The following is a 22497-nucleotide window of genomic DNA, read 5'->3' as shown; positions in this document are numbered from 1 at the left end:
CAGTATAAACACAATGGAAGCCAAGACTTCTTTAAGTCTCACATCTGAAATGCCCTCATGGCTTCTCAAAGGCACTGTGAAACTTCTACCCATTTTTGCAATTTTATTACAAGACAAATGGAAAAGTAAAAGGAACATCCCCCATGCTTAGAAGACAATTTGCTTTTTAATTTCACCATATTCTTTGATATTTATATACATATACACATACAGCGCAAACCCACACTCACGTCTCTTAAAAGCAAAGGCATTACTCCATTGCAGAAATTTAAAAATGACTTATATGAAGGAAAAATGTACAAAGCAAGTTCCTCTTCTTCAAGAAAAAGAAAAACAAAACTGATCACGAATGTATTCCTCAGCAGAAATTCAGAAATTCAATCAGGCCTATTATAAAACATTTCTTATGACAAGTATTGGTCATGCTTTTTTAAAAAAAGAATGGTTGTAAAGGAATTAAGATGTTCAGCATATGAAGGACACTGCACAGCTTTTAAGGGTTGGTAGTCCCAGGTTGGAGCTACACTTTGGCTGCAATCCTGTATTCCCACTTTCCTGGAAGTAGGCCCCACTGAAATCAATCTCCCTTTCTTTTTAATAGACAGACATATAGATTACATAGCTAGTGAACTTATGAATAAATTGGTTTCAGTGGGTCTACAGTAAGTATGGCTAAGTCGAGAACCAATCCATAAACTGGTAAAGATGTGAACTGGAACAGAGATTGTTAAAGGCCTGACACAGCAAAATCCCATTTTTAAAAAAAAAGCACATGTGTGTGTTGTGTCTACAAATTTCACTTTTTGTGAAAAAGAAGAGGTTTCACCATTCCTGCTAGAATCTTGGGAAGCTGCGCAGCAATCACTTCTGACATCATCTCCGGAAATTCAACACTCAGTGTACGGGACTGCAGAAATGTGTTCAAACAGTATAGGTGGAGTTGTTTCACCAGCTGTATTTTTGAAAAAAAAAATACACGAAATTACAGAAGTCCCATACATGATGAGATAGTCCCCTAATTATGCATTCTGCCCATGCGTTATCTTGACACTTGTCAGGAATAACAGACAACTGCCCCCTTCTGGTGCTGGGCAGAACTGCAGCCTGTCCGTAACCTGTTCTGAAGGCCATACAGCTTCCTCGTGTGTTTCATTCCTGAATTGCAGCTGGCAAAGTTCAGCTCTGCACTGACTCTGCTCCCACTTTACCTCCCCAGGCCGGGCACTGGATTCTTCCGGGCAGGAAGGAGTATTAAACGGGCCTCCTATGGAAACTGAGCCTGGCTTGAGCAACCAAGGTCCACCTGAGCTCCGGTGTCCCTTGCCCTTCCGGTCTTGCTTTTGGTCCTGGCCCCAGCCTGCTCTTTGGCTTACTCGCCAACCCTGAGCCAGCCCCAGTTCTCAGTTCCTGGATCTTGACTCCCTCCACACTGCTGCTTGTGGCCCAGCCATGGTGGCGGCCATGAAACACTGAGCTCTGTGGGCTGCACCATTTCTTCCCACTCCTGCAGTTTCCCCTTTTCCTTCCCAGTCAACGATCTGGCCAAAGGGGTTAGCCTGGGAGGCTGTGCATGTGCAGTGTGTGATTGAGAGCTGTGTACTAACAGAACAATGAGGGGTGAAGGCAACAGGGAGAATTTTGTGGTGGCTGTTAAGCCTTCCTGATAATGTGAGAATGAGGCACACAAGCACCCCAGTTATGGAGCGACTTCCCCTCTGAGGCCTGTGGGGCACCAACTTTAGTATCCTTTCAGCATCAGGTTAAGAATGTCCTCTATTGAAGGGCATTTAATCAGTCATTTAGGGGCTTTGTTAGTTGCTTTGTTTGATCACTTCTTGGTAATTATTAATGTGTTTTAATCTGGCTTTACTTTTTGCATGATGACTTTTTAATATGTTTTGAATGTTATTTTTGCATTAAGCTCGGCCAGAGCTCAAGCGGACTCTGGGGGATGGTGGAGGACAAGAAGGCCTGAAGGAATGTTGTCTATGTGGTCACAGTGGGTCAGACATGAATTCGCAAATAGCAACAACAACAATTTTGTATTTTGTAAATTCCAGTTCCCAGATGGCATTGAAATTAATTAATCAATACAACAGCGTCAAAACTGAGGCACAAGGTATAAATGTTTGCCTTTAAAAGCACAGAAATCTTCCTTATAGTGGGTCATACCTTTGGTCCATTTAGCTCCATACTGACTACCCAGATTAGCAGCATCTCTCCATACCTGGAGATGTTAGGAACTGCATACAGGACACAAGCATCAAAGCATATGCTCCACCACTGTGCCATGAGGTTCTTCTCCAATATTTTGGACTATACATTTAAATAACAGAAGCCGCTAAATATGGAAGTAGACTCTGGTTCTGTCCTTTTCATAGCATGCGTTCCTGCATTTTTGGGCACCTCTGCTGCCCCCTCCTTCCCTACTGGTCCTTAGCTTAGCCCCAACGGTGGCATACTTTCAAATGGGAAGGCCATTCTCCCATACACAGAGCCAGCAGCTTCAATGCTGCCCAGGAATCTGTTTTTCCAGCTACCCTAAAAAAGCAACCGTCTAGGAGATGAAGGTAGCCTTGGAGTCCACCGGTGCGCCACCACTGTCTGCACAGTCCAATGTGCCTTTGTGTCTAAGAATCTCGTCCTGCCCATTGTATGATAAGGACCAGTCTGACAAACTTACATCATGCATGGAGTCCATGAGCTTTGTCAGCTGGTAGAAGCGCTGGGAACTGGCCACCATGCCTTTCTGCCGCAGCCCGATCGCCTTGACAAGCTCTCTAATGTAACTTGCTCTCATTTCATCGAACTGGTTTTGGCTCCTCAGACCTTCCAAAGGAACTGTGAAAAATAAAACAGCCCAACATGCAGTGATTTGCTCTGCAGCTTGCTGTGTGCAGCCCTGGGCTCGCTGTTCACCTAGACCAGTGATGGCGAACCTTTGAGACCGAGTGCCCCAACTGCAACCCAAAACCCACTTATTTATCGCAAAGTGTCAACACTACAATAAAACCTGAAAACTGAGGTTTTCGGTTAGAAAAAACAACTCACAGCCAGTCCAAGCAAGTGTGTGTGTGTGTGTGTGTGTGTATCCTTAGCAGTGCACTGACTGGCCATGTGGAAGCTCAGACGAGTCGCAGCTAATGAGTCACGGCCACGTGCCGTCATTGCCTGGCGCCGCTACTCCTTTCCGAGCATGAGCATGGCCACTATGTGCGCTGTTATCCGATGCTCAGCTGCTGGGGCAATGCTGGGGCACCTTGGCTCGCGTGCTGACAGGGAGGGCTCTGTGTGCCCGCCGTGGCACATGTACCATACGTTCACCACCACTGACCTAGACCTACTGGGCGCTGCCCAGGGTCCAGACTCTCCTGGTTGGGAGAGTCTCTCTTAGACTGCTTCCCCTTCTCCTGGGTGTCCCACCCCCAGCACACCACACAGCAGTAGCTTGCCATGCTCTTGGGCATTTCTTGCTACCTGTTTGTCTTGCATCAGGGTGCCAGGGATTGAACCTAAGGAGCTACTGCATGCAAGGTACGCTCTCTGCCCCTGCAAAGTGTTCTGGATATTGTAGCCACGGACTTTGATTGATAGATTATATTTATATCCCACCTTTCTCCCTGCCAAAGAACTCAAGGTGGCTTTCATAATTCACCCCTCCAGCAACAACCACCCTGTGAGGCAGAATCTGCGACTGGCCCAAAGACTCCCAGACAGCTCCACGACCAAGCGGGGACTAGAACCCAGAGTGTCTGAGCTCCCATCCTGCACTCTTGGCCACACAACACCACACTGGCTCTCAGTTCCTTTGGTGAGATGCAAAAACGCCCATCTCCTTGTTGCGTGTTGCATAAGGGAACATACTTAGCTCCACACACCTTTGTATGAAGAAGCTGAAGCCAAAGCAGGAGAAACTAGCAGAAAGAGAAGAGGAAGAGACGGTAGCAGTGGGAGAAAAAGCAGCGGCCACATCAGAAAGCGAAGAAGGAGCAGGAGCAAGAACAGTGGCTGCAGCAGTGGTGCCAGCGGCAAGAGGAGGAGAAGGCCTCTTACTTGTATTGAGGAGCAGCAAGGCTTTCATGCAGAGGAACTCCTCGCTGCTTACTTGCAGCTTGACAAACTCTTGCGGTATTTGCCACATGGAGAGGCACAGTGAATAGAACGACGATTCTTTCATCCTCTGCCTTACACACCCCCAAAAAATGAAAGACAAAAGTTAAATAAATACCAAATCTGTGAGGCTTTAGGAACAGTACAATTACTAGTTTTCTTACTGCCGCATGAGTACGACACCACACAGCATTTTTTTTTATGTTGACCCATCGAGATGTTGTGCCACCCATGGAAAAAAGGGTGCTCAGTGAACAGTTAGAGCGCCATGTTGCCATGGTCCTCCTTTGCATCGGTGCCAAGGTGAAAACTTGGTCACTTTGACCCCAGCTTTTTTAAAGCTGTGGTTATTTTATGCTGGAAATTTTCACTACCCATTGTTTTTTGGATTGCTATAATTTATTTATTTTTATTTATTTATTTAAAACATTTCTATGCCGCCCCATTTGCTGAAGCCTCGGGGCGGCTCACAACATAAATTAAAATATAATACATTAAAAATATAAAACAAATTAACAATATAAAATAAGTTGCCCTGGCCAGATAAAATAAGCAAATAATATTAACAATTAAAATGACGTTTAAATAAAAAGGTCTTCGCCTGGCGCCAAAAAACAAATAACGACGGCGCCAGGCGGACCTCTCTGGGGAGTGCATTCCATAGATTGGGCGCCACCGCAGAGAAAGCCCTCCTCTGAGTACCTACCCTCCTAATTTCTTTCACGGAGGGTTCCCAAAGAAGGGCCTCTCCCGCAGATCTCAAGGGGCGGGCGGGCGTATATGGATGTAAGCGCTCCTTCAGGTAACCAGGACCCAAGCCGTTTAGGGCTTTATAGGTCATCACCAACACCTTGAATTGGGCCCGGACTTCAATGGGAAGCCAGTGAAGCTGACGGAGGACTGGAGTCATGTGAACATAACGCCCAGTCCCCGTCAGCAGCCTGGCAGCTCTATTTTGAACCAATTGAAGTATCCGGACCATCTTCAAGGGCAGCCCCACGTAGAACGCGTTACAGAAGTCAAGGCAGGAAGTCACCAACACGTGTATCACTGTCGCCAGGCAGTCGTTCTCCAGGTAGGGGTGCAGCTGATGGATCAGCCGAAGCTGAAGGAAAGCGCTCCTCGCCACTGCTGTCACCTGAGCTTCCAATGAAAGCTCTGGGTCGAGGAGCACTCCCGGAGAGCACTCCCAGAGAAAATTTCTCTTTATATATATATATATATAATGCAAATTACTCTGAAAGCCACAATTGAAGGTTTTCTCCTAAACAACACTGGAGAATTGTAGCAAAGCACAACAGCAGGAAAAAATACAGTCATTAGAATCAGAGCATGGCCAGCCCCTCCAACTTCACCACCACTTGTACAGGACTATTCCCCCTCTCTAAAAGGAAGGAATTATGGAGAACTGGAGGTACAACAGCAAATTAATGCAGGTGATACTTTGGAAAACTCAAAGACACTCATGTGCTAAGTATTTACTGCTGGTTTTTTCACTGGCAGGCAATTCATCTATCCAAAAATAGCATCTTCTGTATATTCTGATAGTGTATCCCTTCATCTCCAGTACAGTCTGTCAGATGAAGAACAATTTGCTGAAAGACACTGTAATGGGTGGGAAGCCCCTCCCTCCCTCTCGGCAGCCATTTTTACACTGCTGCCGGAGGCGAGCAGAGAAGCAGCTGCTAACAGCATCCTGATTGTCATTCTGGTGCTTTCTGTTCCAAGAAGAAAGCTCAGCTGTCATCAATCCTCTGGTCCCCTGCACCAGTATTGAGACAAAACCTGAACAGATGGTTCAGCCGCAAGTCCTCTCCTCTCCTCCCTGCCCTGTGCGAGGCTACTGCAGAGAAAGCTGCATGAATGGCCCCAGAGGATCAGGCAGGCTGTTGCTTCATGAAATTGTTATGTGGGCTGCCTGGTGATGCAAGGACTTTTCATGAATGAGCCCTGGGCCTTTTTTACTCCCAACCTTGCAAGTGTCTATGCAGAGGGAAGGCCCAGGACTATAACGGGACTTTATTTTATTTATTTTTCAATTTATATCCTGCCTTTTTCCTACAAAGGGCTCAAGGCAGCTTACATCATTCTCCTCCTCCATCTTCTCCCCACAACAACAGCCCGGTGAGGTAGGTTGGGCTGAGAGTCTGTGCCTGGCCCAAAGTCACCCAGTTGGCTCCACGGCTGAGCGGGGACTCGAACCCGGGTCGTCTGAGTCCCAGTCCCATGCTCTTAACCACTACACCACACTGGCTCTCCAAGGAAGTTGTGCATAGAATGCAGACTGGCTCACAGATTGACTAGATGACTAGGCTGATCTGCCTACTGCCAAAACCACAGCACAGGTGATTTAAAAATACTGAAGAAAATGTGAGGTATCTTGAAATTACAAAAGAGGAAGGAAAAATACAGCCACTAGAATCAGAGCATGGCCAACACCCCTCCGACCTCCCACCACTTGTACAGGGCTATTCCTCCTCTCTAAAAGGAAGGAATTATGGAGAGCTATATAAGCCACCTTGGGCTCCTTGAAAGAGGAAGAAGGTGGAATATAATTTCCGTAATAATATTTTAGGAGTGCTTTGGAGAAACAGAACGTATTTGTAGAAACATCAAGAATCACATTACTCTTTTGTAGAAGAGGCTACAAAGAGTTGTTCTTTTTATTGTTTTAAGCTTTTCCTGTAAATCTCCTTACCTCTGCTAATTCAGAAAAGCTCCCTTTAGAATGTAGGCATGCTTAGGAAGGACGGACACCAAAAAGAAAATCAAACATGTTCTCCCTTAATTATCAGTTCATCTATTCAACTTGGTTTCCTCTAATTAATCAAACAGGTTATTAAGCAGTTAGCAAGCGGTGTGTGGAAACCCACATTTTTGTCCAGAATTATGCCACTGATAATGGCTTGGCCTCCCTCAATTTATCTGATTCTCAGAAAACAACTTTTGAATGCTGGAAACTAGTTTATTTTCATGACAATGAAATGTAGTGCCATTGAGACTTGCAGGGTTTAATGTGTGCTTTTTCCAGAAATCAAGAGCATGTAAGAGTTGGAAGGCTGGAAACCTCAGCTTACTCATTGAGTATTAAATCAGGTGCAAAGTACAGCATCTGACCACTGACGTGCTTGTAGGACCTCCATCCCATGGCGAACACCATCAAACTCATCCATGAATACTGGATAAGGGTTATCTGATCATCAATATGTAAGTTCCGGAACCCTGAAAAGCAGGCAATAAAAGACGTGAGGTTGACGATATGAATTAAGAATGCACTATACTTCTGGACTGATATGCAAGGCAGGTGGGCTGTATTTGGCTTGGTTGGAAACCAGTTTCTTCATGGAGGGCCAACTGCATGTCCTATGGAAAGAAGCCAGGCTGGATATTATAACACACAGGAAAGTGGTTTCTACCAAGGGGCATGACTTTCGACCATGTACCTTATGATGTAGATACATGTTTGGAGGAGTCAGAAAGGCTGCACACCTCAGCGAAGTCACAGTCAGTACTATGGACACAATTCCCCGAGAGATGCTGCTTGTTTCATCCATGTACCTGAGTGCATGATTATAGGCCCTGAAAAGGGAGTTGCTACCTCCTCGCACATGGACACCCACGCACTCTTCCCAGCCCTGTTTGGAGATGTCCAGGACTGAATCTGGGACCTTCTGCAGGCACACCATGTGCTCTGTCCCTGAACTGCAGCCAACCCCATCAGACACCTTGAGGACATCAACGTGCAGCTCACATGTTCTCATAAGCAAAGAGGCAAATAAATGAAGTCCAGTCTGTGAGCCTGTCCCAAAATACATGTTTTGCTTGGTTTTTCCTCCAGGAGCAGAGTTCTCTTGTGGATCTCAAGCCTAGCTTTCATCATGGAACTCACATATTGTCTTAGCAGACTAGTTATCTTCAAACTTAAATGTGAATCAAAAGATTCTTATGATAGGAAATCACTAGGAGAAGTGTTCCACAGCTTGGGCATCTCAAATACTGTGTGAACCAGCAATGATATGTACTGCATTAAAATATTTCCATCAGAGTAAGCTCACACACCACAGAGCACTGCACATCCCAAGGCAATGCCCAGCCCCTAGGGAAGGACCACAGCTCAGAGGCAGAAGTCCATGCAAACAGACCAGATTCAGTCCTAACCGTCTCCATGTAGGAATTGCTCTTAAGTTGCAGCACTGCTGAAGACCTTCCTCAAAGATACTGGAGAAAAGATGGGCTGGAATGGAACAACCAAGCGCCATGCTTTTGTTTCCCATGAAAGAGGGTTACTGTTCATTTATTTCATTTCTATACTGCCCCATTGCTGAAGCACTCTTAGCACTTTGCAACAATTCACAGGATGCAATCCAATTACAGTACAGAATACAACCTCATAAAAAACAACAACAATGTAATATTTCATTTTAAAAATTAAAAATATTTAAGGAATTCGAATAATTGAAAAAGTTAATGCAGCAGTTAAAAATAGCAGATATAAATCCTCTCCTTATATCCCAGTAAGAGCCATTCAAAGTTATTAAAAGCCTTGGCATAGAGGACAGTCTTAATGCAGTGCCAGGTGGGTCCCAGTGGGGAGACTGCTGCAAAATGGGGGGGGGGAATGGGGCTGCCACTAAGAAGACCCTCCTCCTTGTAGCCACCAACCAAACCTCCCTCAGAGGAAGGTCTCAGGTGTTGAGTGTAGTGATGGTAAATTTAAGACAGGAAAGGTGCTTTGACAGGTTTTCAAAAACTTTGATTTTGTACAAGCTGCGGCTGCTCAACAGGCCTCAATGGCAACCCCACATATAGTGTGTTGCCCTCATCTAACTTGGAGGTGATCAGATCATAAGCTACTGAAATCTGGCTGTCCTCTTCAAGACAGGGGCATGACTAGGCCACCAGCCAAGACTTCTAAAAGGCACTCTGTTCCACTGATGTCATAGTTCCTGAGCCGCGCATGATATTACACACCACTGTAAAATTTAGTATGTATCCACATTACCAAATAACTGAGTAGTGATGGCTGATCTTTGTGCCTATTTTCAAACACTGTCTCTGGCTTAAACATTGAGGAGCTCCTAATGCAGAGAAAGATGGACAAAATGCCAAGAGCGTACCAGCTGAATCCATGCTAGAAGCACAGATTTGGAAGTAAAGATCACCGAGTTCAAGCACCTTCTGATGCAGGAAATGCACAATTACTACATCCCTTATAGGTAGCAATCTGTTCACAGACCTCAAATGCCCCCCACCTTCCAAAAAGGTCTATTTCACCTAAAAGCAGCTCATACTAGCTGGAAGATCTCCCTAGTGTTGGTTTGGATCCTACCTTCTGGAGGGATAGGAAAAAACAGACCTGCTCCATGTGCTATGTGAGAACCTGTCAAATATTTGAAGATGACTATCACATTGCCTCTTCTAAAGGCTAGACATACTGAATTCCTTCAACCTTTCCTCATAGGATGTTGGTTCCAGGCCCATCTCCATCTTCGTCACCCTCCCCTGAACACATAACTCCAGCTGAGGTCAGTCCAAAGCAGAACAGAGTGCTGCCATTACCCCAGTCAAAAGATCCTATTACCTGGTAATGACTTGGACCACTTGACTACGCAGAGAAGCTGCCTCTCACACAGTTGATTAAGGCTGGTCAACAAAGCACTTGGCGTTTCTGGTTGTGTGTTGTCGTAACCTGCATAGACAACTTCTGGCTCAATGCCTTGCAAGACACTGCTCAGTGGAGGGATAAACTGGACCTCTTGACTTGGAGAAAAAGACAGTCTCTGTGCCAGGGCTTGGCTGTCACTTGGAGGGGCTGCTGGCTGCTGGAGGGCCACGACGTCCAATGCTCTCAGAACTTTGACCTTATTAAACTTTTTAAACTTGCGACCTGCAACCCAAGCACACAAATCTTAGTGGCAGGTAACATGAGCACAAAAGCAGTAAATCCTTCATTATATAACAAGGGCAACTCGGTATAATATTCAAGCTATGTGTCTTTTAAGACTTGTCCAGGAGAAATGTGGACGTGTAAACTAACTCAGTCTAGACATTCTAGCCTGGAACCAAGAGTGGACACCGCTGCTGTTTAGGCACAGCTTGGTATGAGTTCATCCACAGGACCAAAACTTTCATGCTGCTACAGACACCTTCTTCAAGCTCCCACTGTAACTTGGGAGTGGGGAGGGAAGGGATGAAAGAGCTGCTACTGCAGCCTTCATGAGGCCTTGCAGAAGCTCTAGGTGAGTATGTTCCAAAACGATCTGGAGTCTCCTGTCCATCACCTGACTTGCACATGTTCGCTCTGTCGCTGGAACTAAATACATTCAAGGATCACTAACATGACACCCAGTTAGCGCCATGGACCACATCCTCTCTATGGCATTTTTTGATTATCTAGGTTGTAGTAAGCAAGGTTTTCCCCACAACACACATAGAAAATTAATGAAAAACATAAAAAGTTGACTCTTGTAGCACTGTGGAGCAGCAAAAGGGGAAAATCTAGTTTGTTTGCAAGCTAAAATTCACCTTTTTTGACTCAGAGGGCCACCCACAGGGGCTGCATGTTGCACACCAGTGATCTAGGTTTTTAGTCTCCTCAACTGCCTCAAAGAGAGTCACAACAATCATTACTGTAACCATTCCTCGACCTTCACATGGTGTAGAAAGCTGCGTCCGCTGTCACTTTTTTTGTATGAATGTATACAGACTGCTATGGGAGAAATAATTTGCATCAAGGATCAACTGATCAGCCATCATTTTCATTTCTGGAAACACCAATAGTGTTTCTGCAGCCAGGGTCCATGTCCTGACAAGTCACGGAACAGTTCTCGCATACCTGAAAGGGGTGGGGAGCAACAGTTTTGCGCAAGAGGTTTTACGGAATGGAGAAAGACGCACAATAGCCAACCTGAGAGCAATTGAGTGGGAAAATATAATGAGCACTAATTAGAGTAAACTGATGTACAATCGGCATCCAATCTTTGCTTTGAAAAGGGAATGCAATTAGTGCTGTTTTAACTGGATGGATACCACATATAGAGGGATACAATTCACATTAGCTAGACCAGGTGGATGCAACAATAGCAATCAGCTTTTTATCCCTTGCAGTTGGCAACAGCAGGTACTCAGGCCAGGCCACTGGGCTCATTAGGCTGCAGTTCTAACTACATTTTCCTGAGAGTAAACCCCAGTGAAAATGGTGGTCTTTACTTCTGAGTAAACCCTGTACTGTGAGTGGAAAACAGATTGCGATCATGCTAGCATCCAAACTGCACGTGGGATAACATGAAAAATGACAAACTGGAAAGTTTGCTTGACTTGCGTCCAGGTGCTCTTCCTTGGTCTTTGCCACATGGTCTTTATTCCCTGGCTGACTCCACTAAAAACAACTCAATCCTGGAAGCTTAATTAATGGCTAGTGCTGGATAGCAGGGTAGGATGCAAGCCAAGTGATACGCACTCAGACAAAGTTATTCTGAAACAGGTTTTGCTTTTCTTTAAAAGGTTTAGTAAGGTAATAACTTACTAAGCTTCTGGCTTTCTCAGTTCAGGTTCTCCAGTCTGAATCCATTTCAGGCCTTCATCCCATCTTCTCTTGGCAATAGTGTTCTAATTCCAGTCCTGGCCCTCTCACCCCTTCTCCTCTTTCCTCTCCGTTACAGGGATAGGAAACCTGTTTCAGCCAAAGGGCCGCGTTGGCTCTGCGCAAGCACTTTGGGGGCCACATCCCAGAAGTCTGCAGGGGCATCCACAGAAAGGCGCATCCCTATTGCTTGTGCATGGCCCCAATCCATAATTGTGGCCCATACCTATCGTATATACTGGGGGAGACATAACGGCCAGTGTGTGGAGAGGCTGGCCTCCCTGCTGCCATGCCGCTCAGCAAAGTGGGGCTGCTTTGAAGCCAGGGAGCCCCTGTGAGCCAATGTCTCTTGCCCCCTGGCTTTCCTGATGAGTCCAGGCTTCACCTGATACCACCAGAGCCACTCCTCATAGACCTGACCCACCTTTCCTGTCTCAAAGCAGGTAGAAGCTTCATGCAGTGGAAGGGTTTTTGGGGGATTCTTATGGGCTGGTAGGAAAGAGCCTTGAAGGCCACATTTGGCCAGTGAGATGGAGGTTCCCTGGCCCTGCACCTACTACTTTCTGGCTTCACATTATACTCATGCTCCCTCTCATCCCCCTGGACAATCAGGAAGGAAGAAAAGTCTTGGTTTCGATTTCCATATTTTGGTAAATTCCTGGCTGAAGATCTGACTCTCCTCTAAGCTCACTTCTCCCCTTAATTGCTAGTTTGCAGCACATAACTTTTAACCTTCCTGGCATTTTTTAAAACCAACCTCGGCAAAACAACCCCTAAAATGAAACCCAGTACAGAATGTCTGACAGAATCATTTCTTTACAGCAAATATATGTCAGAAAGTATGCAGCATGCATGCAGCAATGAGGAAACACCACAGAAATAACAGGAAAGGGTTACCACATCCCTATTCCACAAAAGACATTTGAGATTGATTTATCTCACTAGTGGTGGTGGTGAAAAAGCAACAAAATAATTTATAAGGTTTGTTAGTCATAAATTCTTCATTTTTAAGTCTGCTTTAGATTTGTTTTTCCACCAGCCTCCTTTTGTCATATGCCCCCCCACCCCCTACCCAGCAGCCAAGACTTTGGAAAAAGTTGGAAATGGAGGAACCAGGTCGTGCCAGGCAATTCATCGTAAATGGACAAGCTTCTTCAAAGAATGTCTCCCTGCATGAGCAGGTGAAAAATGTTTGCCAATTTGTTATTTCCTGACAGAAAAACCATAATTCTGCTTCCAAGGTCACTCTGCCCCTGTAGTTTTCTAAAGCGGAGTGCTCTCTGTCCTCTTCAGAAAGTGAGCATGCAGGCTACAAGAACAAAGCAAAGGTGATACATCAAGATTTCAATGAGGAATTTGAAGTAACATCTTTAAAAAAAGAACTCACTTGCAAATCTAATTTGACTTGACACTCACACAAACATAAGATGCCACCTTGCTAGGACACCTGTAAGTTTACAGGAAAGCTGAAAGGACCTGAGAGTAGCATTAAAAAAAAGTATGGACACGATCCAGCACTTCTAATGAGAATTGAACTAATCATCCTCATGGAATCAGTGAGATATAAAAGTACTGAGCTGGATTGAGCCCTATCTTGCACTTATTTTTGCAAATTTAAGCTGTGTGAATGATTTGGCCAAAATAAAGTATCTCTAGGTGTTGAAGAAGGATCCAAAAAAATATAGCTGTCTGTCTAGCTGTGTGCACGTGATACCAGGAATGTATCCTTAGATAGTTGGGAAGCTAAAACATACATAAACACCATTCACTGTCTTAATCCTTTTAGCAAAGCTACCAAGTCGCTGAATGACAGCAGGGGGACTAGAGTCTGGCCCCATCCCACTGTTCAAACAGCTAAACAGCCTTGGTTCTTTAGACACCTTCCTGCATTCAACCCCTGCTGCTACCCACATGCTTTGTTCAATCAAAGCCACAGAGATGAGAGCACAAAGATTTCTTAAAAGAATGAAGGTCATGTTGGGGCCAGTCCTAAGATGGAGTCCTGCACTGTCCTACCCTGGGAACTGTCTTCTCCTGTCAGAAGCATCTTCTGTGACCCCCATGCACCACTAGTTCTTTTAGTCCTTCTCAGGGATTTGCTGATGAAGTTATGTTTCAATGTTGGGTGATACATATTGGACAGATACACAGAGAGGAACAGTATGAGTCTTGGGATATAATGCATTCCTCACTAGTGAAACCTCCTAAATGTGTTAACCACCAATTATGGTTCCATACAATCAATCCTGGAACAGTTGGGTAGGAGAGAAGAAGACTTCAGACTGGAAACAGACCTCTGCACCCTATCAAGAGGTAGGAGTCACCTGAATCTCCAACCTGCAGGATGGGTCCCACTTTCAAGAGTTCATGGACTTGGGTTGTAGCCTAGTGGAGCCAGTGGATTTCTTTACCCAGTGAATGCAATGGGGGCCTGAAACCTCCACCACTGGATGTAATCATCTGGAAACCCCTAATTAATATGGCTTAGCTAAATCTAGATCAGTAGAAGTTTAGCCTTACAGTTTTATCTATTTTCATCACTATCTCTGAGTCATTGTCAAAACTTTTCATGCTTGGTAATGGTTGTGTTTTCATGCTGTACTGTTTGTTGAAGAAATAACAACAACAATTAAAATGAGGAGGGGAAGGGAAGTCTCATAGCAGATGGGTCAGGAGCAAGACCAAGAGAGCAGAGTACTGTGTTTTGTCTGGCTGGCTTCCCACTCTCTAAAATCTACAGCTTCTGCAAAGTTTGCAATACTATACTAATATTATTTCTAAAAAGCAAACAGCCTTCTCCTCCATTATCATGTACAGATAGATCCATAAGCTAGCAACCATCCCAAAATCTTTCTCCTACATACATAGGAATGGATAGGAAAGATGATGCATTTGTCTTCCCTTTGCACAAGCTTGCTCCTTCTCAGACATTCCTGCCATTTGATGCTCTCAGGATAGGAAGCAGCCGTCTACCACATCTGATGATTAGTCTGTAGATGTCCAGGCAGCTGGCAGTGGCTCTCCAGGGTTTTCACTGGAAGCTTTTCTCAGCCTTGCTTGGAGATTCCAGGGACTGAACCCATAATCTTTTGATTGCCTTGCTCGGCCTTTATGACATTGGGAATGAGATGGGGAGCACAATCATGTTGATTCTCCTTGATCTCCTGGTGGCTTTCAATAGCATCAACTCTTGTATCCCTCTAGGATGATCACTTGATTTGAGAGTGGAGGTACTGCCCTGCAGTGGTTTCTTACGTACTTGGATGGTCAGCACAAGAAGCTTGCAGAATATGGCCTGGCCTCATGAATTCTCCACTATGGGGTTCCACAGAGGATGGTTTTGTCTTCCATGCTATTCCACATCCATATGAAACAGCAGGATGTGGTCATCTGGAGTTTTGGAGGGTGTTATATGCAAATGGCATGCGGCTGTATTTTGCCTTTTCTTGTGTTCATTAGGTGAGGTTGTACATGTGCTAGATTGGTGCCTGAGACTGAGATGGTTCTTCTCGGATGGTTCTTCTCACCCACCCAATGGAGGGGGCTCAACCTGTTCTGGGCAGGGTTCCACTTCCCTGGAAGGAGCAGGTTCACAGCTTGGGGTTACTCCTGAAGTCATCCTTGCCACTAGGTGGCCTTATTAGCCTCGAGTGCTTTCTACCACCTGCATCCTTATTTGGACAGGGTTAACCTGGCTTACAGTATCTATACTTAGCTGACCTTCAAGTTAGATTAGTACAATGAGTTCTATGTGGGACTACCTCTGAAGAGGGTTCAGAACATGCAACTTTTCCAAAATGTGATGACCAAATCAGTCATACGGACCAGAAGGTCCAAGCGTATAACAACAATTCTAATCTACTTGCACTGGCCAGCTGGATGTTTCCAAGTTCAATTCAAGGTGCTGGCTTTAACTTATAATGCCTTATATGGCTTAGGATGGCAATACCTGATGAAGTACCTCTCCTAGCATGAACCACTCATAATCTAAGGCCTTCCTCTGAGTGCCTCTGCAAAGGAAGCTTGGAAGATGGTAACAAAGGACAGGATCTTCCTAATGTTGACCCCCAATTTTGGAATGATCTCCCCTAAAAGGCTTGCTTGGCACCAATACTGTTCTTTTTGTGCTAGATTAAAACTCTTCTCTACTCTCAGGCATTCGTAGCATATGATGAGGTTTTTAACTGGGTACCTAGAATTTCTTATCGTTAAATGTCAAAATTCAGGGCTGTGTATCTCCTTTGTCCATTTTTATGTTTGAATCTCAGTGGTTTTCATATTAAGCATGATATTGGATGTTTAAGCTTTCTCATCTTTGTAAACCTAAGTCCTTTGGTTATTGAGCAATATAAAAATGTAATGAATAAAATGAAAATGAAACGAAATGAAACAAAACGCTGTACATGTGTTCTACCAGGGAGCTATTGGCACTGTAAACTCTGTGGGAGGGTACCAGACTTATTTTCCATTCTATTTAGCCCAGCTAGCCACAAAAAATAGATGAGATGTGCAAATGTAGCCTTTAACACCTTTCGGGGGGCTGTAATTTGAATGCATTATGGCATCTACAACCAACATGGAAAAACAACATTAATTTTACCTTTATTTTGTTCAAAATGTTTTAGGCCACCTTTTTGGGCAGGGGGCCAGCTCATCAAAATACTGGAGGGTGGACAATGAAGCCAAATGACAATAACACCATTCTGGAGCCCAGCAAAGGCAGATCTCAAAAAAATGAAGAAGCAGCAAGCTTGTACTGAAGCAGACCTGTTAACCTTGCCTCTCAACCTGTGACTCTTTCCAGGTCCCCTTAAGGGACACACTTCTCCAGGTCCATAGCAGATTCTCACCCTGGCTGATTAAATATGAAAGGGATACCTGAGAATTCCATAATGTGTGTAAGGTACGCACATGCAACAATAGGATAATGATTTTTGTCATAGGCAGCACCCTCAGTTAGGAAGATATTTTAAATACAACAAGCTTTGCTTAATTTTACTTTCAGCCCTTGATCTGACACTGTCTGGGTGCCCCACTACACACAGGCAGCTTCTGAACAAAAAGAGTTATCTCTTTCATTTCAAAGGAAGAGGACAGGTATGACTCTAAATCCCTTGACTTATGAAGACCTCGCTCTTCCACTACAGTAGCTAGAAAAGGCCTTGCAGATCTCTATTAGGATCAGCTGGGCTGAGCAAGGAGTTTTTTGGGGTTCCCATTTCCCTTTGTGTTTTGCTCACCTGGACACTGCCTAAGGCATCACAGGGCATAAGAAACATTAGCTGATTTAAAATCCTGTGTAATTATGAACTGATCAACTTTGCAGGGGGGAGAAGGAGCTCACCTCATTGGTGCCTTTGTTCACTAATGATATTACAATGACCTCATGGGCAAAGCCATTGTCTCTGGGCAGCAGCGGAACAATCTTGCTCACGATCCCGAGCACTTTTATTTGCAAAGTAAACTGGTGACAGCGCTGACAAGGCGCCAGCTAACAAGAAGTGCAGGAATGCAACTGCTACAAGCAGCCGGAAAGAACGCTTAATGATCACGCTACAAATGCAAATTGGAACACAAACACCCCATTAAACAAACACACTTCACACCATTATTTGAAGTGTTATTAGGGTGAGAGCCAGTGTGGGGTAGTGGTTAAGAGCGTGGGACTGGGACTCAGACGATCCGGGTTCTAGTCCCTGCTCGGCCATGGAGCCAACTGGGTGACTTTGGGCCAGGCACAGACTCTCAGCCCAACCTACCTCACAGGGTTGTTGTTGTGGGGATAAGATGGAGGAGGAGAATGATGTAAGCTGTCTTGAGCCCTTTGTAGGAAAAAGGCAGGATATCAATCAATCAATCAGTAAAAATAAATGCTGCTGCCAGTGTAGCACTCATTGTCTGAAAGAAAGCTCAGCCTTTAGTTGAAAGCTTAGCCTGTGCAAAGAGGCTATACGAAATTTGACCCTAGGCAGCTGGTTGTATTCACCAGAACCACAGCTTTGCCCTTGGCTCATGCAGCAACTCTGGAACGCAGCTCAGGTTCAGGAATGATGCCCTGGTCCCCTTCCCAGCTCCAAACCGTCAACTGACTGTTCTCATCCAGTGGCTGAGCAGGCCCATAACCTCTCCAGACGTTGCTTTGACTCTAGTTGCTGGGCCCACTGGGCAGAGAAGGGAGGCCCTTCTGTTTCTCCTTCCCACATCCAGAACCCATGAAACTAAGTGTGTGCTGCCAAGTGAGGCTTTTATAGTAGCACAGCTCTGCCTGATTCACCGAATTTGATGGTGGGCTCCATACAACACCATCCCCCATGTGGACCCTTCTGTGCTTCCCAGCCCTTTGAGAAAGAAACAGAACAGCCATTCAACACCTTCTAATCAAGCCCTCTGGCTGTGAGCAACCAAAACAAGGTTTTCATTCTTTCAACATCACACACACACACACACAAAAATTCACAAACACAAGTCTCCACAAGTTGCTTAGGCTAGAGGAGACATGGAAGTGAACGCAGGAAAGGAACCATTCCCAATGGCTTTCCGGGCACTATAGCCCCACCTGGGCACTCCATGTGTTTGTTGAGTTAACAACTGGGAGGCAGCAAGGGTTCCATGCTAGGACCAAAGGCCACTCTCATTGTCTTGCCCCTCGGTAGTTGGCGGAATCGCTTTTGCAGTGGGGAGCGCTCTGCACCCAGCCAGGTTCTGCGCAAGAGCTAGAATTCCGAGAAGCCCGGGAGGGAGGCTGCAGGGAGCCTGCCTGTGCGAAAAGAGCTCCCCACTGGCGCAATCATCCCTCCACATCACCAAGGATAGAGGGGGCTAACTGAGCAGGGCAGCTTTTGTCTTCCCAGCCCAGCCCAGCCCACCCTGTGAGCTAATGAAACACCTGACTGGAACACTGCAACAGGGTTTCTGTCACCTGTCAAGTGCAATAGTTAGAAAAGGAGCTTCTGATGGCTAGTGACCACCCCTGGACCTTCAATTATGGGGTGCCATAAGGGTAGAAGCAACATGGCCTGGAGAAGAAAGGAGGGAGAAAATGACTTTGCTTAAAGGAGACTGCAACGATCCATTGGCACACGATGTGCATGTCTGTGTCACTTTGCCCCAGCTGTTTCTGTTGCATCCCTCGGTTGCTTTTTTATCTCCAGAAAAGGAAGTCCAGCAGCTGGTCTGTTTCCTTTTGCAGGGAACAAAGAAACTGGGAGATGGGGTGGGTGGAGCTGGAGAGGACAGCACCCTGCATCTCCCACTAGCCTGTCCCCCAAGTCCACACGACCCTGTGCAGGCTTATTACAAGGGGCAAAGTTACACCCTGTTGCACAACCTGGGCCACTGGGGGCACAGCTGGAGAATGAACAGCTAGGAACCAGTTCCTCATACGTGCGCATTGTGGATCGAAAGGCAGCTTCCAGCTTTTAAGAGGGGCAAATGTTTGAAAGAATCTCAGCACAGTTGCGGCAGGAAATGCCACTCAGATAATGCTGAACTGATAGATCGTGTGTGTGGGTGTTTAATGTGGCAACTTTGTAGTGACTCTTTGGACTCAGGAGATTTTTCCTCTTCAATTTAGAGAGATGGAAAACATTAAAGGTCCAAATATAGGTATTTCATACTATATTAAATAGTATTTAAATATGCAATTACTAATAACAGCCTGTTAAGCAATTATTTATTTCCATATTATTATATTTGGCCTGTTTTTTTCTTGATTGCTGATATTATCATTTATATTCCACTTTCTTCCTCTTGCAAGATGGGTTACATAGTTCTCCTGTCCACAAGAGGCATTTCTCTGCCTATTACTTTGATATATTTGCAAAAATTCCATCGCCTATTGAGCAACAACATATAATTTATGGGTTATTTTTATTCATTATATAAACCATGCCAATTGGTGGTTATTTGGCTGCTGGATCTCCCCCAAAGAGCTTTGGCTATGCGGGAGAATAGAAATAATTCCTCCTCGTCCTCCTCTTCACCTCTACAGTTCCAAGGGCTATAGGCATTTGGAGATGAGTGTTCTTTCAGGCAGGGAGGAAGAAGTAAACCTCCTGCAACTTCTCTCACTGATGGATGAACCAGGTTAGTCATCCCTTGACTTGATATTACTGCTGTAAAATAGGCAGTGAAGCTCCCAGTGGCCTTTGGTTCCCCAATCTACAGGAAAAGGCTAGTTCTCTATGTTAGAATAGATCCATCTGCATTTCTTGAACTTTTTCTCTCTATCACTTTCCTTTCCTAGCTCCCTCTGGATAATGTAGATTACGAGTAATTATGCCCCATAATTAATTCTACAGCAACTCTTGCCTTAAAAGACAACACTGAAACTCCCAAATGGGTGGTCAACAAAATAAATTCAGTCCCAAGATTTTAAAACCGATGTCTAAGTTCACTTCCGAATATAACTTTTATTAAGCTGCATCAAGCAGATGTACTTGTGACTTATTGAAACAGGTTGTGTCCCACCCTTTGAAAACGCAAAGAGGGCAACAGGATAAAGCCAGCCATGGCAATGTTAAAATTTAACAGCCTGGGAGTCCTGGAAAAACAGTTCTCAAGCCACGAGTATAATAATGGCAGTACAACAGCCTTAATGTCTTCCATTACAAGCCATCTCTGCAAGCTGTAAGCTCAGCTAAATGAGGCCACTCTGTGTCATCTGTAGAGCCCCAGAATGGCAAAGAATCACAAACAAGACCTGACCTTTACTAGGTGAATGCAATTAATGTGCACTGTTTTTGTTGCCTAAATAAACCTCTGCAAGGAAGCATGAATGGCCACAGGAAGCTGCCCCTGAAATGCAAAAAGCAGCTTTTCAGAGAAGTTCATTTATTCATTTGCTTGTTTTGTCCAGGCTATGGCAAGGAGAGGAACAAGTAAGTGCTGCCCTTCACATCTGCACACATGGCGGAGGCTGTAAGACAACCCCCTCAGACTGCCGCAGAGGAGAGACCACAGGAACCTAACAGACAAATTTTCTTCCACAGGGTTAGGGAGCATCCCCAAACAGCCAGCACTGGGCAGAGTATGAGACTGAGACCATTCAGATGTGCACTGTAACCCAAACGCAGGCCCTCTTGCTCAAAAGGGTCATTTCTTCACCTCTCCCTATTTGCATCACCCAAACTCTTTTTGCAGTGGTGAGGAGGAGGGGTCGCACTCAGATCTGTTGCTTTGCTTGCCGTCTGTACCACACTGCACTCAAGGTGGGCTTACTGCGGCTCAGGCTGCCCCCCCACCCCTGTCTCCAACCCAATCAAGCTGCTCATGGGTCTATTTCCCTCCTATAGCTTCATTAGCTGAGAAGTTTTCCCTGCCCTCTTCCTATATGCCTAACACACCACTCCGCTTGTTCCCTCTTGCATGCCTATTTCTTGCCTCAGCATACCATAGAATCAAGGTTAAAGATTCTAACAGACATAGACAAGGACCCTGGTAACACACTTGTAGATCTACTACTAGAATTGGTATCTGACTACAGCACTTTGCCTTCCCTGCTGCCCTTGTTATAATTACAATATTACATGTATCTGAGCATGACAAGTCATCTCTCCAATTAACTTACAATTCTAAATTCATCTCCAGGTTGCACTGTTAGGGTTCATTGCAAAAATGATACCAAAACAATATAAAGAAACTTAGGCTGCACTGCTAAATATATCCATATCACAGAGCAAGTCCCAAGGGAAGGCACGTTTCAATAAATGTTCCCAATAAATGTTCCCAAGGGAAGGCACGTTCACGTCCATATATGCCCGCCCACCCCTTGAGATCTGCGGGAGAGGCCCTTCTCCAGGAACCCTCCGTGAAGGAAATTAGGAGGGTGAGTACCCAGAGGAGGGCTTTCTCTGCGGTGGCGCCCAATCTATGGAATGCGCTCCCCAGAGAGGTCCGCCTGGTGCCGTCGTTATTTGTTTTTCAGCGCCAGGCGAAGACCTTTTTATTCAAATGTTATTTTAATTGTTAATATTATTTATTCATTTTATTCTTTGGCCAGGGCGACTTAATTTATATTGTTAATTTATATTGTTAATTTATATTATTCAATTTTGAAGTTTATTTATGGTTGTGAGCCGCCCCGAGGCTTCGGCGAATGGGGCGCCATAGAAGTCTCCTAAATAAATAAATAAATAAATAATGAATAAACACAGATAGGGTTGCATTATAAATGCGCTCCCCAGAGAGGTCCGCCTGGCGCCATAGTTATATGTTTTTTGGTGCCAGGCCAAGACCTTTTTATTTAAATGGCATTTTAATTGTTAGCTTATTTATTGATTTTATATCTTTGGCCAGGGCGTTTCCAATTATATTGTTTTTATATGATGATATGTATTTATTTATTGTTGTAAGCCGCCCCGAGGCTTCGGCGAATAGGGCAGCATAGAAGTTTACTACACAATAAATAAATAAATAAAATCAAAGATCCTTAACTAATTGCTGAGTCTTTAAGGTGCAAACAGTTGGCATGGCTGGATCGGACAGGAGTCTCACCAATGACTGGATCAGTTCTGTGAAGGGGCTCCGGAAGACCAGCCCTGCTGTAGGTGGCAGAGTTGGCTCAGAAGGGGTGACCCCAAGGGGAAGGACTGCTCCTTCGGGTTGCCACTTCAGGGCATCACATGATCACATGCCCCCACCCCCCAGCAAGTTAGTTGCCAATAGAGTTACCAAGTTTCTGTGTGAGATGTCTTTACCTGCCCATCACTGGCCTTTACTGTTGTGTTCCAGCCAGGTAGTCATATGTGACAGTCTTCTGAAGTATGACCATTTGACCTTGAAGTTCCCCCTTTTGCCTTTTCTTC

At 45.0% G+C, this 22497-nt stretch overlaps 1 protein-coding gene across 1 annotated transcript in view; it reads right to left on the bottom strand.

Annotated features, from left to right (window-relative positions):
- Window positions 1-83: 83 nt before the first annotated feature.
- The window catches only part of PGR (progesterone receptor), a 54542-nt gene continuing 32128 nt past the window's right edge, over window positions 84-22497 (bottom strand). The window contains exons 3-7 of the mRNA XM_044442175.1: window positions 9692-9997; window positions 7188-7332; window positions 4054-4184; window positions 2684-2841; window positions 84-952 (exon numbers count right to left, since the gene is read on the bottom strand). Coding sequence (XP_044298110.1) covers window positions 797-952; window positions 2684-2841; window positions 4054-4184; window positions 7188-7332; window positions 9692-9997 — 896 coding nt within the window. The 3' untranslated portion in view covers window positions 84-796. The remainder of the gene's footprint in view (window positions 953-2683; window positions 2842-4053; window positions 4185-7187; window positions 7333-9691; window positions 9998-22497) is intronic.

This window comes from Varanus komodoensis, unplaced genomic scaffold (genome assembly GCF_004798865.1).
Source record: "Varanus komodoensis strain SLA01 unplaced genomic scaffold, ASM479886v1 scaffold4, whole genome shotgun sequence".
Classification (NCBI taxonomy): Eukaryota; Metazoa; Chordata; class Lepidosauria; order Squamata; family Varanidae; genus Varanus; species Varanus komodoensis.
The sequence above is the reverse complement of the archived record's forward strand: the minus strand, read 5'-3'. Positions and strand labels throughout refer to the sequence as shown.